At 39.0% G+C, this 14118-nt stretch overlaps 2 protein-coding genes across 2 annotated transcripts in view; both read right to left on the bottom strand.

Annotated features, from left to right (window-relative positions):
* Positions 1 to 273: 273 nt before the first annotated feature.
* On the bottom strand, positions 274 to 2677 carry ankrd46b (ankyrin repeat domain 46b). The gene is made up of 4 exons (XM_055211063.2): positions 2541 to 2677; positions 1537 to 1879; positions 1108 to 1266; positions 274 to 989 (listed from the first exon to the last, which is right to left on the bottom strand). The coding sequence occupies exons 2-4, from the start codon at positions 1845 to 1847 to the stop codon at positions 773 to 775; spliced, it is 687 nt and encodes a 228-aa protein (XP_055067038.1). The 5' UTR covers positions 1848 to 1879; positions 2541 to 2677; the 3' UTR covers positions 274 to 772.
* A 494-nt stretch (positions 2678 to 3171) lies between these two features.
* Positions 3172 to 14118, bottom strand: part of col4a6 (collagen, type IV, alpha 6) — a 79727-nt gene continuing 68780 nt past the window's right edge. The window contains exons 31-47 of the mRNA XM_073858838.1: positions 12779 to 12922; positions 11497 to 11616; positions 11098 to 11278; positions 10946 to 11010; positions 10018 to 10092; positions 9780 to 9884; positions 9588 to 9695; positions 9335 to 9406; positions 9127 to 9246; positions 8821 to 8937; positions 8548 to 8709; positions 8306 to 8404; positions 8070 to 8222; positions 5808 to 5924; positions 5321 to 5512; positions 4888 to 5174; positions 3172 to 4739 (exon numbers count right to left, since the gene is read on the bottom strand). Of these exons, the coding sequence (XP_073714939.1) occupies positions 4479 to 4739; positions 4888 to 5174; positions 5321 to 5512; positions 5808 to 5924; positions 8070 to 8222; positions 8306 to 8404; positions 8548 to 8709; positions 8821 to 8937; positions 9127 to 9246; positions 9335 to 9406; positions 9588 to 9695; positions 9780 to 9884; positions 10018 to 10092; positions 10946 to 11010; positions 11098 to 11278; positions 11497 to 11616; positions 12779 to 12922 (2378 nt within the window). The 3' untranslated portion in view covers positions 3172 to 4478. The remainder of the gene's footprint in view (positions 4740 to 4887; positions 5175 to 5320; positions 5513 to 5807; positions 5925 to 8069; positions 8223 to 8305; positions 8405 to 8547; positions 8710 to 8820; positions 8938 to 9126; positions 9247 to 9334; positions 9407 to 9587; positions 9696 to 9779; positions 9885 to 10017; positions 10093 to 10945; positions 11011 to 11097; positions 11279 to 11496; positions 11617 to 12778; positions 12923 to 14118) is intronic.

Raw genomic sequence — 14118 nt, 5'->3', positions numbered from 1 at the left:
CCATGTGTTTTGCCTGGAAAGTACCTAACCATTTCAGAAACACACTGAGATGCAGTGGTGCCAATAAAAAAACAAAAGCATTAATCAATGATTTACCCATCAAGCTGATTCTTGAAATATTACAAAATAAATAAGAAATGGTTGTCAGGCCTTTTAAACATTTAGTATTTTAACAAAAATTAAAACATTTGAAAATGAACTTCTCGTGAAAGTCACATATTAATTTAGCACACAATATTTTAGATCTTTTCGTCCTAAATAAATATATCAACATTGACATTTAATCATGTGGAAAATCATGACATTTATTTGTGGAAAGAATGACATTTATTTATACAAACAAAAAGAACTTACATATACAGGATAAAACAAAATCGTACAATAAACTTATATATAAATATACAATGTAGGTAAATAAAGTTCATTAGTTTGTTACCAGCAGTACATTGCAAGCATATATATGTAGTATCTGGCCTATTTATGTACATAATTCCATTAAATTAACTTAATATGCAAACAAAACATCATGATGCTCTATTATTTGTAAAGTGTAACAGTCATCTAATGCCACTTATACATGTTTAGTGAACAAGGAAAGATGTGTGAGAAATTAACACGTTCACATCATTTGGTGAACATCTGAGAAACGTCCATAACATTTTTGTTGCCATAAATACTTGACAAGATCATTTCTAATCTCCAGATTAGACCTAATCTTGTAGTACTGTATAAGACACCATCAGTACAGGGTCTGCGCCCCTATAGCAGGCCCTCAATGGACCAACTCAAGCTGGCCAGCAGAAAAGGGCAGTACCCCGCTGACATAGTAAGCAATGCCCAGAGAGAGAAGAGCGATGACCACCAGCAGAAGCAGGACCCTCCAGAAACCCAGGTCCTCCACAAACTCCTGCCAGGTGGAGCGAAAGCTGGACAGCACACCCTCGCTGTTCTGCAGGTTTGGATTCAGCAATGAATGGCTCTCCATCGCACTATTAGTGTTAAAAAAAGAGATAACAATTAAGATCAGTGCAATGCATCCAAATGTTTCAGATCACTTAAGAGTAATCTACCAGATAGCAACTGATTTATGTATGGGGGTCATCTGACCTCTCGCTCTCAGCCATTTGCATGGCCTCTAGTTTGGAGTGGGCTCCTCTGTTAAAGCCCTTCACCTCCTGTTCCTCCAACCCTTCCAGGAGCCGTATGGCATCTTTATTTACCCCTCTCCTCTTAGCCAGAACCAGTGGGGTCGATCCATTGTGGTTACTGTTTAAATGCAAGTGAATAGCTTAGAATCTTATATGTGGGCAGCTTTAGCTGTAATCCTTACAAAACATGCATTAAAAAAACTCAATCTGCTGTAATGAGTTTTCTGACCCCGACATGCGCAGTGGGAACCACCTGTGACGTGAACTGTGAATGGGTCTATTATGGTAAATAGACTTTACTATTGTTAAATGTTTGTAAGAAAAGTCATAATAGGCTGACAGTTTCCCAAATATAATTTCATAAACAACAATGATCCATTGATCTTACCAAATATCAATTTTCAGACCATTGGACACCAGAAACTGAATAGTGTCCACGTGACCACACAGGTGCAGCGCAGTGTTGCCCTGGTAGTCAGTGGCGAGCAGATCGGAGCCAAACTTGTGCAGGAAGCGGCAGACGTCTACATTACCCCTCGCCGCGGCCAGATGAAGACCCGTGCGGCCCCGGTGATCACGGATGTTGGGGTCGCAACCGGTCTCCAGCAGACGCTTGGCGAAACTCAAGTCCCCATCGATGCAAGCCTGCAGTAATGGTACATTGGTCTGCGACGAGTCATTGATGAAGACATATGACATGTCCGAGTCGCTCTCCGAATATTCCAGCGTACCTGAAAACATACAAATAATAACGTTACATTTAATCGCATGAAGCTGTTGAGGCAAGCACTCAAAAGTGCATAAAATCAAAAAAGAAGTCATAAGAAAATATATAAACTGCTGAAACATTGACATTTTTGAATGCTGTAAAATATTTTAACATTCATACTAAAGTCGACCAATCTGCATTTATTATCTTTCCTATAAGAAAGACTATGAAAGTGAAACATCTTTGTGATCCTAAAAAGCCATATGCCTTTGGAAACTGGGTTAAAATATGCATCGTCACGAGATAATATGGTGATGATAAACTGGTCAAGTTAAGTTAGTATTTATTACTACAGCGGGTTATGTTAGATCATTCATATGCCGCAGTACTGGGTGGAGGTGTCTGCATCAGCCTGCACACTACTGTACAGACTAATGCAGAGACCTCCATGACACACAAATCACAACTGTAAGATGAATATTTATGAAGTGATAAACCGGATTACAGATACACAGTTATATCATGACTGCTTGGGAATGTTTAGTGACATTACTGCAAACAGCTGTGTGCTACGCATGCGCTGTGAAAACAACAGTGTATAAGCCGGTTTTGTTTACATTTCGCGTTTATACAATTCATCATAATAGCGCAGTCATTCATACACGCTGCATAAGCATATTTACCTGTATTGTGTAGCACAATCAGATGAGAAATGTGTTAATTCGAGTCCTGTAGTTTCTGTAGTGTGTGTTTACGAGTTGGTTACTGTATGGTGAAAGGCGCACACTGCCCTCTACTGTACTGGAATAGCACTGCTGGTGTTGCGGTGAACAGACAGAGGATTTGCTTTTTTTAAACGCAACAAAATCAAAATGGCCTTCTATTAAAACATCACATAAATGGAATAGAAATCTACAAGACATAAGGTAATAAAAAGAAGTTAAAGAAAATAAGTAATATCTTATATATAAATAAATCTATTGTAATATATTATAATACATCTTTGGTGTCTTCGGAGTATGTATATGAAGTTTTTGCTCCAAGTTTTACCATTTTGGATGTGTCCTTTTAAATGCAAATGAGCTGATCTCTAAATGACAGTGCCGTGGTTGGATAATGCAAATTAAGGGGCGGTATTATCCCCTTCTGACATCAGAGGGGGAGCCAAATTTCAATTAGGCCTACCTATTTTTTCACATGCTTGCAGAGAATAGTTAACCAAAACTAAGTTGCTGGGTTGTTCTGTTACACATTTTCTAGGTTGATAGAAGCACTGGGGAGGCAATTATAGCACTTAAACATGAAAAGATCAGATTTTATGTTATGTCCCACTTTTATTGTTTCATAGATGCATCAGTCTGTGACATTTAGATCAAACATTTACAACACTATTTGACATATTGTAAATAATCGTACTCTCATTTTAACGGTCTAAATTTATTTATAAAAATGTTTGCTTAGTAATTTTATCAGACTGTGAAATTATACATCAAAACAGAAAAAAACAATAAATGCTATTTGTCTATTTCTTGAAAGCCAATTACAAATGTACAAAGTTTATTTAAGAAAATAACAATAACAAAAAAACAGGTTAAATCTTTTCATATTAATTCATGTACAAATCAGCCGTGTTTCTTTGCTTAATGTAAATGACGGATGAAGTAAATGAAATGTAATCTAACCACTTCCACATAGGCACAACAAACAATGCAACAGAATAAAAAAAGTGTACTCATGGCTACCGAAAGGTTTAGTGGCCATAGTGGTTAAATATCAAACAATCTCTCTAAGAGACTGGTTAACTCAAAATTACTGTATACATCACCTCCAATGCACACAATGAATTAGACATTTTTTATTAAAAGGCTATTTGAATACAAATATATATAAAAAGAATCATTTTGGCATTCAGAAAGAAGTTTTGATATGCATTACATTTCTTTATAATAGCACGGCCTGTTAAATGCTTTATTCTGATTGGTTGAGAAATGTTGCATGGGTGTTGATTATTTTTCAGTAAAACGCACACCTAACCTGTCAAATGTCTTAAAATAACCACTTATAACCAACTGAAGGACTATGTGAATTTACTTAGATCAGTTGCATGTGGTCTTGTGTAAGAATTTTACATATTTTCCAGATATTAATTTCAGTGCAATTCATATAGGATACATATTTTTGGGGTTAGATAAATCGGACATTTCAAGTGATACTCACGAGGCAAATTTCTCTCATTCATATGGATTACAAAGTGCTGGTTTGTCCATTTGGTCAACAGTAAACAAGAGGGTCTGGTTAACATTAATGTTTAAGTAGCACCTTTATAGGCTACTGGAGCCATATGTTGTAACTAAAATGCCGAAGCAACCGGCTAAATAAAGACCTTTTTAAATGAATACTTTTGAAAAATAGTGAATATTGTGTTCCATCCGCTGGGAGTTTGGGAAGCACTCTCCGAGGTAGCAGTAAACATGCCCAACAATAAAAAAGCAACAACATATTTGAACGTACGGTAGCACCATTGATATCGGGTTAAGGGCATATTATCATATCAGTCAGTTTTCTTTGTTTACTGTCCTCGAATGCCTCCTTTACTTGAAAAGTCACTTTTCTGCTGTTCATCACAAGATCTTCATGCAGACCTGACAGCGGCTGACTCGTGCGCGATACTGATCTCCTTTCAGCGTTTCTTGGGATGGACCCTCTGTGAACTGTTCGTTCAGTTCCACGGTGGTCAGCCAGAAACTGTACTTGTTGGCGAAGTAATGGCATGTGCCACGGGCACCGTTGCACTCAATGAAGGGTGTGGCACGGAAATCCTCCAGACAAGAACCGGGTGACATTAAAGACTGGCCACCACCTTCTGCACCTGCGGCTGTGTGCTAAATAACAAACACAATGTCAGACTATTATATATAGTAGTAAATGTCTAAGGAAATATCAAGAAAGACCAGTTAAACTCTAGTTGACCTAGTCAGCCAGAATGGCCTATTCCTGATATGTACAAGATATTAAATAAAACTTTTTTACCATAAGGAATGAGTAACCGATCCACAGACTTCTCCACCCCTGAGGACAAGTAGGTATGGTGAGATCTTGACTATGGACAGCGACTGCTTGAGCTGGAGCCTCACACACTGAGCAGCGGCTAATGTACTGGGATATCTGCTGATCTGCTACAGGCATCATGGGAATGGGTGCCGTGGTGGATAACCAATAGGATTTGTCATTGCGGCTAGCATAATGACAAATTTCATTGGCTGTGCAGTACAGGAAAGGGATGGTGCTGAAATAAGGCAGGCAGGAGCCAGCCAATCCTGTGATGAAAAGAAGTGTACATAAATCAAATGATCTTTTATAGCAATATCTGGAGTCAAATCCTACCTACGTCTCTGTATTGCAGTCCTAAAATGATTATGCTTTGTAGCTTTTTATTTAGAGGACTCTTGTAATGGTATCTCACCCAGATCTTGGTTGTGTGCTTTCTCCTGTCCTTCCACATAAAGCAAACTGTAGCCATCCCACAACTTGTCCATACCTTGAGGACACATGGGGACGAAGCTGGACTGACTGTGTTTTACCAGAGTATAACCAATACTGACACTACGCTGCGGTGTAGCAGGGGGACCTGGTAAGCCTGGCTTGCCACGGGCGCCTGTAGATGTGTCAAATTAAAAACAAGACAATTAGACAGATGCATAAAGACGTACGCTGGAAAGCTGCAGTCGTGCACTGTTAACTTACACAATATAAAATGCAGTATATAGATATTTCTAACATGATTTAGTTACAGTATATTAACAGAACCAGCTGATTCAAATGTTATCACATGAAGCATAAAGACTAAAATTAAATTTTATTATATTTTGGGTAGTAATTATTGTAACAAGCAGCTACACTAAGATGCTGTCTTGATATAATAATAAAAACAGAAGTTTAGACAGACTTACCTTGGTTTCCTGTTGGTCCTCCGATTCCTGCAAGCCCAGGGTCTCCTGAGAACCCCGGAGATCCAGGTGGACCATCCGGGCCACGTCTACCCTCTGACCCCCTAACACCTTTGGGACCTGAGATATTTCAGCCAACAGTTTATTAATCATAGACATTAAATTATATTTTTCATTTATGCATTTGGCAGATTACTTTATCCAAAGTGATTTACAGTGAATTCCAAGGTATACATATTTATTAGTATGTGTGTTGTCTGGGTTTGAACCGAGGGACAACCTTCCGATATCTCTGATGAAGCAAATATGGAAGTGATTTAAACTGCTATTCATTGACTGGCCGCTAGAGGTTGGCTCCAAAAGGGAGTCAAATCCCACAGACCTACATGTTAAAATGGCAAACTTTACAGTAGAAAATAATATGTTTACAGCCTGGTACAAAAAGTGTTTTTGGTCTATACAGCTACTTTAAGTTTGCCCTTCATGACAAATGTGAGGGGGGTGAATTTTTTTGTAACTCATCCGTTTAATTTATATTAAGACCAGCCACACTCTGAGGTTACTTTGGGGATTTCCGCCTAGGTTTGGCCTACCCAAATTCAAAAGCTTCCCATACCCACATGCAGAGGTGTACATACAAAAGTTTGGTATCATTTTACAGGAAACCCTTTGAAATTACATTAAACACTGTTGAAAGTGCTAAACATGGTTGTATGTGTTGTCAGTCCTCTAATAAACACAAAAATTAAAAGGCGCTTTTTGATTTTTTTTCTAAAGTCTGTATTTAAAAGTGTATAACTCTGGCCCTGAGTGGTAATGAAACCTGCAGATAGTTTTGTTGGATTCCAGCAAATGTCAGCTTACAGAGAAAGGAATTTTTCTCTATCATAATCTATGCTAAAGTTATTCTATTCCAACTGATGGGAGGAATAATACCCTTTTTGTATTCAATTTCCGCCTAAAAACATTTGAAGTGTCCCCATAAGCACATACAGTGGAATAAATGCAATATTTTTATATTATTTTACAGAAAACCCTTTGAAGTTACATAAAAAGCTGCTGTTTCTGACAAATATTGTAATTATGTTGTTTTTCATATGATGAAACACCAAATTTTCTTTGAAAGTGGATAACTCTGGTTCTGTGTGCTCTAGCAGACTGCATACAGTTCTGGTTGTTAGCAGCAGCAGACAGTAAACACCCCAAAAAAGAATGAACTCTTTAGCATGTCGCATTCAAAAGTTATTCTTATTTTACTGAAGGATGTGAAAATACATTTTTCATATAAAAGTACTTTGTTTTGCAAATATAATAAATAGCAATGCATGTTTATTGCACACAACCAAAGAAAATGCTTTGAATGGACTAATTTTGTCGAGTAGGACCAAAGATAAAAGATGGTGTACCATTTGTGGCTATCTGAGGCAGTTCACGCTCAAGTTTTACGTAAATTTACAAAAGACAATTTTTTACCTCATTATTCGACGATTGTTGGGTATGTGATGACAATAGATAACAAAAATAACAATTTATCCTTATTCCTGAGAGTGAGAGCTTTCATTTGATATAAGACTTGCCCATGTTTGTCATACTTGAAAAATATGAAATATGTTAATATTAAATCATAAAAAAAAAATTTGGGGGGTGATAGTGTAAATTAAGGGTAAATAACTTTCTTACAGTAAAATATATCTCAAAGTGATGCATATCTGCAGAAAGTAGAGATTCTAAGCTTTCAAACAGTATCTCATATGTGGTACTGGGTCCATGACAGACCATTAAAAATTAAAGGAATATATTATATTAAGCCATAATAAGTCATTTTGGAGCCAGTACAGGATCCACAGAGTTTTAAGGGTGTGGCCACTTGAGTGACAGTTGAACAGCCACTGCTGTCACTAGAGTCGAGCAAGGCGGGCGTGGTTTCAGCAACCAGTGACCTCAGCTTCACCCACGTCCCGCCTTTTTATTCATTTTTGGATTTCCACGAGTGATGTGCGGGGACGCGTGGCCAAGATGGTGACGACAGGCACCACCTACTTTCAGCTTAAAAAACGATCTTCAGAAACCTATGATTGACGTTACGGACGCAACATCCATCTTTTTTTAAAGTCTATGGTTTGAACCCATGACCATGGTAATGCACTGCTCTACCACCAAGCTATATGGGAGTACAATACTAATGCTACACAATGCTAATATCACGCTCTAATATCAGACCATTTGTTTTTTCCTGTCTTTGGCAAAGGTTATAAAAGAACTAACCTGAGGGTCCTGGACTGCCCGCACGGCCTGGTGGTCCTGGCTGACCAACAGGTCCAGTACGACCTTGGGAGCCTGGATCACCAATTGGCCTGCTACCAGTTATGTTAGTAGGTGGTATAATAAAACCAGGAAGCCCCTTAGGACCAGTAAAACCTGTGGGGAAAACATAGTTCATGATTAACATTGTAACAACTAAAATAAAGTAAAATATATATATATTGAAACTATTTACTGACCCTTTGATCCTTTGGGTCCTGTGCTGCCATAATATCCTGGTTCTCCACGCAATCCTGGTTGTCCTGGTCTACCATTATTACCAGGGTCACCTGGTTGACCTAATCCAAATCGAAATATCCAGCATGAGATAAATAGATACACTATCATATATTAGCATTAGGCTTTAATTATGAATGAACCACAGTAAAACAGCATACAAATATTAAAGGCAATGTGTCTGCACAACAGCAAATAAACTCACCTTTGAATCCAGGAGATCCTGGTCTTCCAGGAGAACCAGGAATACCAGGCTCTCCACGTGGTCCTGGTATGCCTGATAGTCCAGAATAACCAGGATCTCCTCTTTCTCCTTGAACTGTTCCAAAGCCTGGGGGACCAGGGGGGCCAGGAGGACCAACAGGACCTACAAATATTTCACAAAAGCTGCATCACTTCAATACTTGCAGAAACTATGTAATAATAAACGGCACAAAATGTGTAAATGTGAACTATGAGTGAAGGTCAGACATCCTACCTTCCCGTCCATCTAATCCTGGAAGTCCAGGGTCTCCGAAAGGACCTGGGATATTAGAGGGACTAGGTGGACCAGAAGGGCCTTGATTTCCAGGGTAGCCTCTAGAACCAGGAAAACCTGAACATAAAGATTTCACGATCATCAATTATATATTACATAACATACAGTATAGCTAATCATTAAAGCAATGGCTCTGTGATTCAAAAAAGATGAATTGTTTTTTTTCTAAATACAATTTTAAAATTAGAAAAATTCTGGTAAAAAAATAAATGTCGGGGTCAGTGATCCATAACTGACAATCCTCACCCCTTTCTCCTTTAGGTCCTTTATCTCCAGGAATCCCAGGGCCTCCGGGAAGCGATGGGCCTCTCTCTCCCTTACGACCAGGCAAACCAGGCTGACCTCGCTGACCACCTTCAATCACACCTGTGGACACATTAATTAATGAGCAGCATTTGTTCAAAGTTAAGGCCTAACACTGAAGTTTAGAATTAGGTGCATTATATTCACCTACCTGGTACTCCAGGCTGCCCCTTGGATCCAGGAAGACCATCAAGTCCATTTAAACCAGGTGGCCCTGATGAACCTGAATGGTAGCATCAGAATAAAAAGACAGTCAAAAAAGTGTACAAAAAAGAGACCTTCTTGCTGTGTGCAACAGTGCTACCCACCGAGCTGCTCTGCCAACCCCCATTAGTATAGTTAAACTTTTATGGCTTTGTTTGTGCAATGTTTATTAAAATGGAACAGTAACATTCTTCAATTACCTTTCCCTCCAGGTGAACCTTGATCTCCAGGGCGGCCCGGTTCTCCATCACGCCCCCTCTGTCCTTGATAACCCGGGAAACCCCTAGTGCCTGGGAGACCTGGTGAGCCTGAACAAATATAACCGAACAACATTAGATGAAGAAAACATTCTCAAAAAGAATTGGAATTGGGTGGAGATTTCTAATTATTACCAAATCCTGGTGCTCCTGGCTCTCCACGAAGACCTTTCTGCCCTTGAAACCCATAAGGTCCTTGGTAACCTGGATCACCACGTTCACCAGGAAGCCCTGGACGTCCTGGTTATGAAATGTACAAGGGAAAACAACTTAATTTAAGATGCGATCAGGTTGACTTTAACAGCAAGAAAGCTTACATGTATTTAAATCATATGTACATATAAAGAGCCTGAACAAAACATATATATCTCACCTGGAAAACCAGGCTCTCCAGCAACACCTTTGGATCCAGGAGACCCAGGTACTGCATACGTGTCACCCTTTTCACCTTAATGACAGAAATTTAGGATGCATCAATGATGGCTGTATACGGCCTACCATGAAACTACTCTAACTTTTGTTTCGTAAGTGCCCAGATATTAAATAATCGCTCTACTTCATACTAAAAGCAGGGTTCCCACACCTTAGTTAACTTCAAATTCAAGGACTTTTCAAGGACTTTCCAGGTGCAAATCCCCCTTAAATTCAAGGACTAAATGGGGGGACACATTTCAAGTGAGAGCAAGGTTATATCGTGTTACCTTTTAAGATATATTGTTACAGTGCAGGGAACTCGCGCTGCGTCACTGTGGTGACACTTTGGGGACACTTCCAGGGGTAAGTGCATCTGAATGTGTGTATCAAATTCAATCAATGGTGAGGCTTAACCACAAAAACAGAGTGATGCGGGAGCCAGGAAGTATATCACTATCTGAAATATTGCCAAAGACGGCATTACAGGGACACAGGTAGTATGGCAAGAGAGACGCAGCGTCTCGTTCCCTTCTCAGGGAACAACAGTTACATACGTAACCCGAGACCTAAACACAACTATGCCAAAAAGCATTTTGGTTTGAATCAACATTCGCATACAGAAGATATAAACATTTAAAGCGAACAGTTTAGCGCGTGTGCTTAAAAAGTCTAGAATTTCGACGATATTATCCTACACTACACAGGGAATAATATGGATTTTTGTCCAGAATTCAACTTCTTGCATAAAATAGATTCAAGCACTTTCAATGACCTGTATCTATGCATGTATATTTTCAAAAACTTCCCTGGGCCTTAAATTTTTTCCCCAGATTTACAAACTTTCAAGGACCCGTGGGAACCCTGTAAAAGCATAACAAAAATCTCACCTTTGCCACCACGCTGTCCTGCAGTCCCCGGGAACCCTGGAGATCCAGGTGCACCATCATCACCCTGCCACGAAAACAGAAAAACAACATAAAATACAATGTTTTCTGATAAATTTCATGAAGTCTTGAGAACAACAGAAGGTAGTTCACCCCTCGGGCCAGCCATGCCAGGAAACCCCAAAAGACCAGGTGAACCTTTCGGCCCAGGGAAACCAGGTGTACCAGGAATACCCGGGAATCCAGGCTCGCCAGGAAAACCTTTCGCTTGGTCTGCAGTACCAGGTCTTCCTGGAGAGCCTGAGCGCCCAGGTTGTCCCTTAAAACCCTTATCACCTGATGAAAAGAAAAAAATGCTTTTTATTGAGATTGTAGTAATTTTCAGCCATACTAATAGCTTAATTAGCCTATATTGTCATTTTACATGGTAAAAGATTAAAAACTTATATGTTGTATGAAATAATGTCATTTATGATAGCATTGATATTTAGAATACTCCATTGAATTTAAGACTATAAATATTTCATTTAATTTAATATTTAGTTCGTTTGTACCTCTTGGTCCTGGAAAACCAGGCGATCCACTGCTTCCTGGGTCGCCTGGTTCACCCTTTTTTAGCCACTCTGATGGAAGAACTGGAACGGTTCCCGGGAGACCCTGTGAGCCACGTTCCCCTTAAACACACAAACTTACATTGATTTACTAGTATAATAATATGTTTATCATACTATATTGTATTTATTAAAGAGAGAGACGCGCACATCCAAACACTGGCAGGTGCCGGAATCCAGAAAATACAACTCAATAAGACAAAAAATGAAATCCGCACACTGAACTCACAAAAAATATTGAGACTTCAGTGGTGGTAGCCCGAAACGTTACTTCGATTTAATAAATCAATATTATTTGTGAGTTCAGTGTGCGGATTTCATTTTTTGTCTTATCATACTATATTGTTCATTAAAACCAATTTTTTTCTGGCTAGATGATTTCTACAATATTACATTCTAGATCAGTGGTTCTCAAACTTTTTCAGCGTGCGGCCCCCCTTGTGTATGGTGCAGTCCTTCGCGCTCCCCCGTAAAGAAAATTTATGACAAATTTGTTCTATAACGAAACATTTTAATTAGACAAAACATATTAAATTATGCAAAGTAGTGCTGTTGGTTAGTAGCCTTATTTTTTTAAGTTTAATTACACAGAATTCATTATAAATTAATGTATTTTATAAAATGTCATAAAACTGGGGCCCCCCTGACATCATCTCACGGCCCCCAGTTTAAGAACCACTGTTCTAGACTGTTAAAAAAAGGCCTATTAGGATTACCCTGTAATCAGTATCAGTGGCGGCCGGTGACTTCTTTTTTCGAGGGCGCTCGATGCGAAGTTCGTCACAACATGTACGCAGCCGTGTGTGGTTCCTTATTTCAAAATATGTGTTATTCGCGTTGAGAGATCCTGTGTGCATCACGTGTCTTGTCAAAATAAGTGCCTGGTGCAGACGCGTCTAGGGGGTTTATGATTGGGGAGACGCGTGCGTTTTCCAGATACTCGCACAATCTCATGCGTAATTAGAGTTTACCTTTATGTGAGTGTCTTGAGTGTATTTTGTGAATGTGAGCGTCTCTTTTATCATTAACGGTTTTGACGCGTGTGCAGCGGGCACTTATTTTGACAAATCATGTGATGCACACACATGGTTCACATGACACAACAAACACATATTTTGAAAACGCAAGCAACATACATGACACTCAGAACACTTATTTTGAATTTGCGCCCCTCGGATGAGCAGTCACGAGCCGCCACTGGTCAGTATTACAAATGCCCCCATACCTTTGATTCCTCTTGCTCCTTGTCTACCAGGTGAACCATCCTGTCCATTAAAACCAGGGAGACCTTTTATACCCGGACCACCTGGGAATCCAGTAGTACCAGGAAATCCAGGGAATCCTATCAGCCCTGGAGAGCCCTTCTCACCTTAAGGACACACAATGAAAAATCTACATGTGACAACATATTATGGTAAAGACATGCATGATAATAGCAAAATACAATTTTAGCAGTAAAAGAACACATTTTCTACAAACTGAAATGTGTGTGTCATTGTGTGTTAGATTAGATTAGGTTTCCTCTACTGTCACTGTATGAATTTAAAGTGCACTACCTAAACCCATGCTAAGAATAATACTTTAAAGGAATATTCCATTTTCTTAAAAGAAAAATCCAGATAATTTACTCATCATCATGTCATCCAAAATGTTGATGTCTTTCTTTGTTCAGTCGAGAAGAAATTATGTTTTTTGATGAAAACATTGCAGGATTTTTCTTATTTTAATGGACTTTAATAGAGCCCAACATTTAATACTTAACACTTAAAGGAATAGTCTACTCATTTTCAACACTAAAATATGTTATTACCTTTACTAAGAATTGTTGATACATCCCTCTATCATCTGTGTGCGTGCACGTAAGCGCTGGAGCGCGCTGCGACGCTTCGATAGCATTTAGCTTAGCCCCATTCATTCAATGGTACCATTTAGAGATAAAGTTAGAAGTGACCAAACACATCAACATTTTTCCTATTTAAGACGAGTAGTTATACGAGCAAGTTTGGTGGTACAAAATAAAAAATGTAAAAAAAATGGCGTAATAGCACTTTTGGGAGTACTTCGACTCACCTGAAAAGTCCGCTCCCCTTCTCCCTCTCATAATGGGAGAGGGAGGGTGTTACTGCGCCGAGTCGAAGTACTCCCAAAAGCGCTATTACGCAATAAAATATAGTTCCTCTTTTAAATCCGCTTAGAAAAGTGCTACGTTTTATTTTGTACCACCAAACTTGCTCGTATAACTACTCGTCTTAAATAGGAAAAACGTTGATGTGTTTGGTCACTTCTAACTTTATCTCTAAATGGCACCATTGAATGAATGGGGCCAAGCTAAACGCCATCGAAGCGTCGCTGCGCGCTCCAGCACCCACGCGCACGCACACAGACGACAGAGGGATGTATCAACAATTCTTAGTTAAGGTAATAACATATTTTAATATTGAAAATGAGTAGACTATTCCTTTAACAGTTTTTTTTCAAAGAGTTTCAAAGGACTATAAATGATCCCAAATGAGGCATAAGGGTCTTATCTAGCAAAACGATTGTCATTTTTGACAAGAAAAATAA

Source organism: Misgurnus anguillicaudatus, chromosome 21 (assembly GCF_027580225.2).
Source record: "Misgurnus anguillicaudatus chromosome 21, ASM2758022v2, whole genome shotgun sequence".
Classification (NCBI taxonomy): domain Eukaryota; kingdom Metazoa; phylum Chordata; class Actinopteri; order Cypriniformes; family Cobitidae; genus Misgurnus; species Misgurnus anguillicaudatus.
Note: the sequence above shows the minus strand (reverse complement) of the source record. Positions and strands in the feature narration are given on the sequence as shown.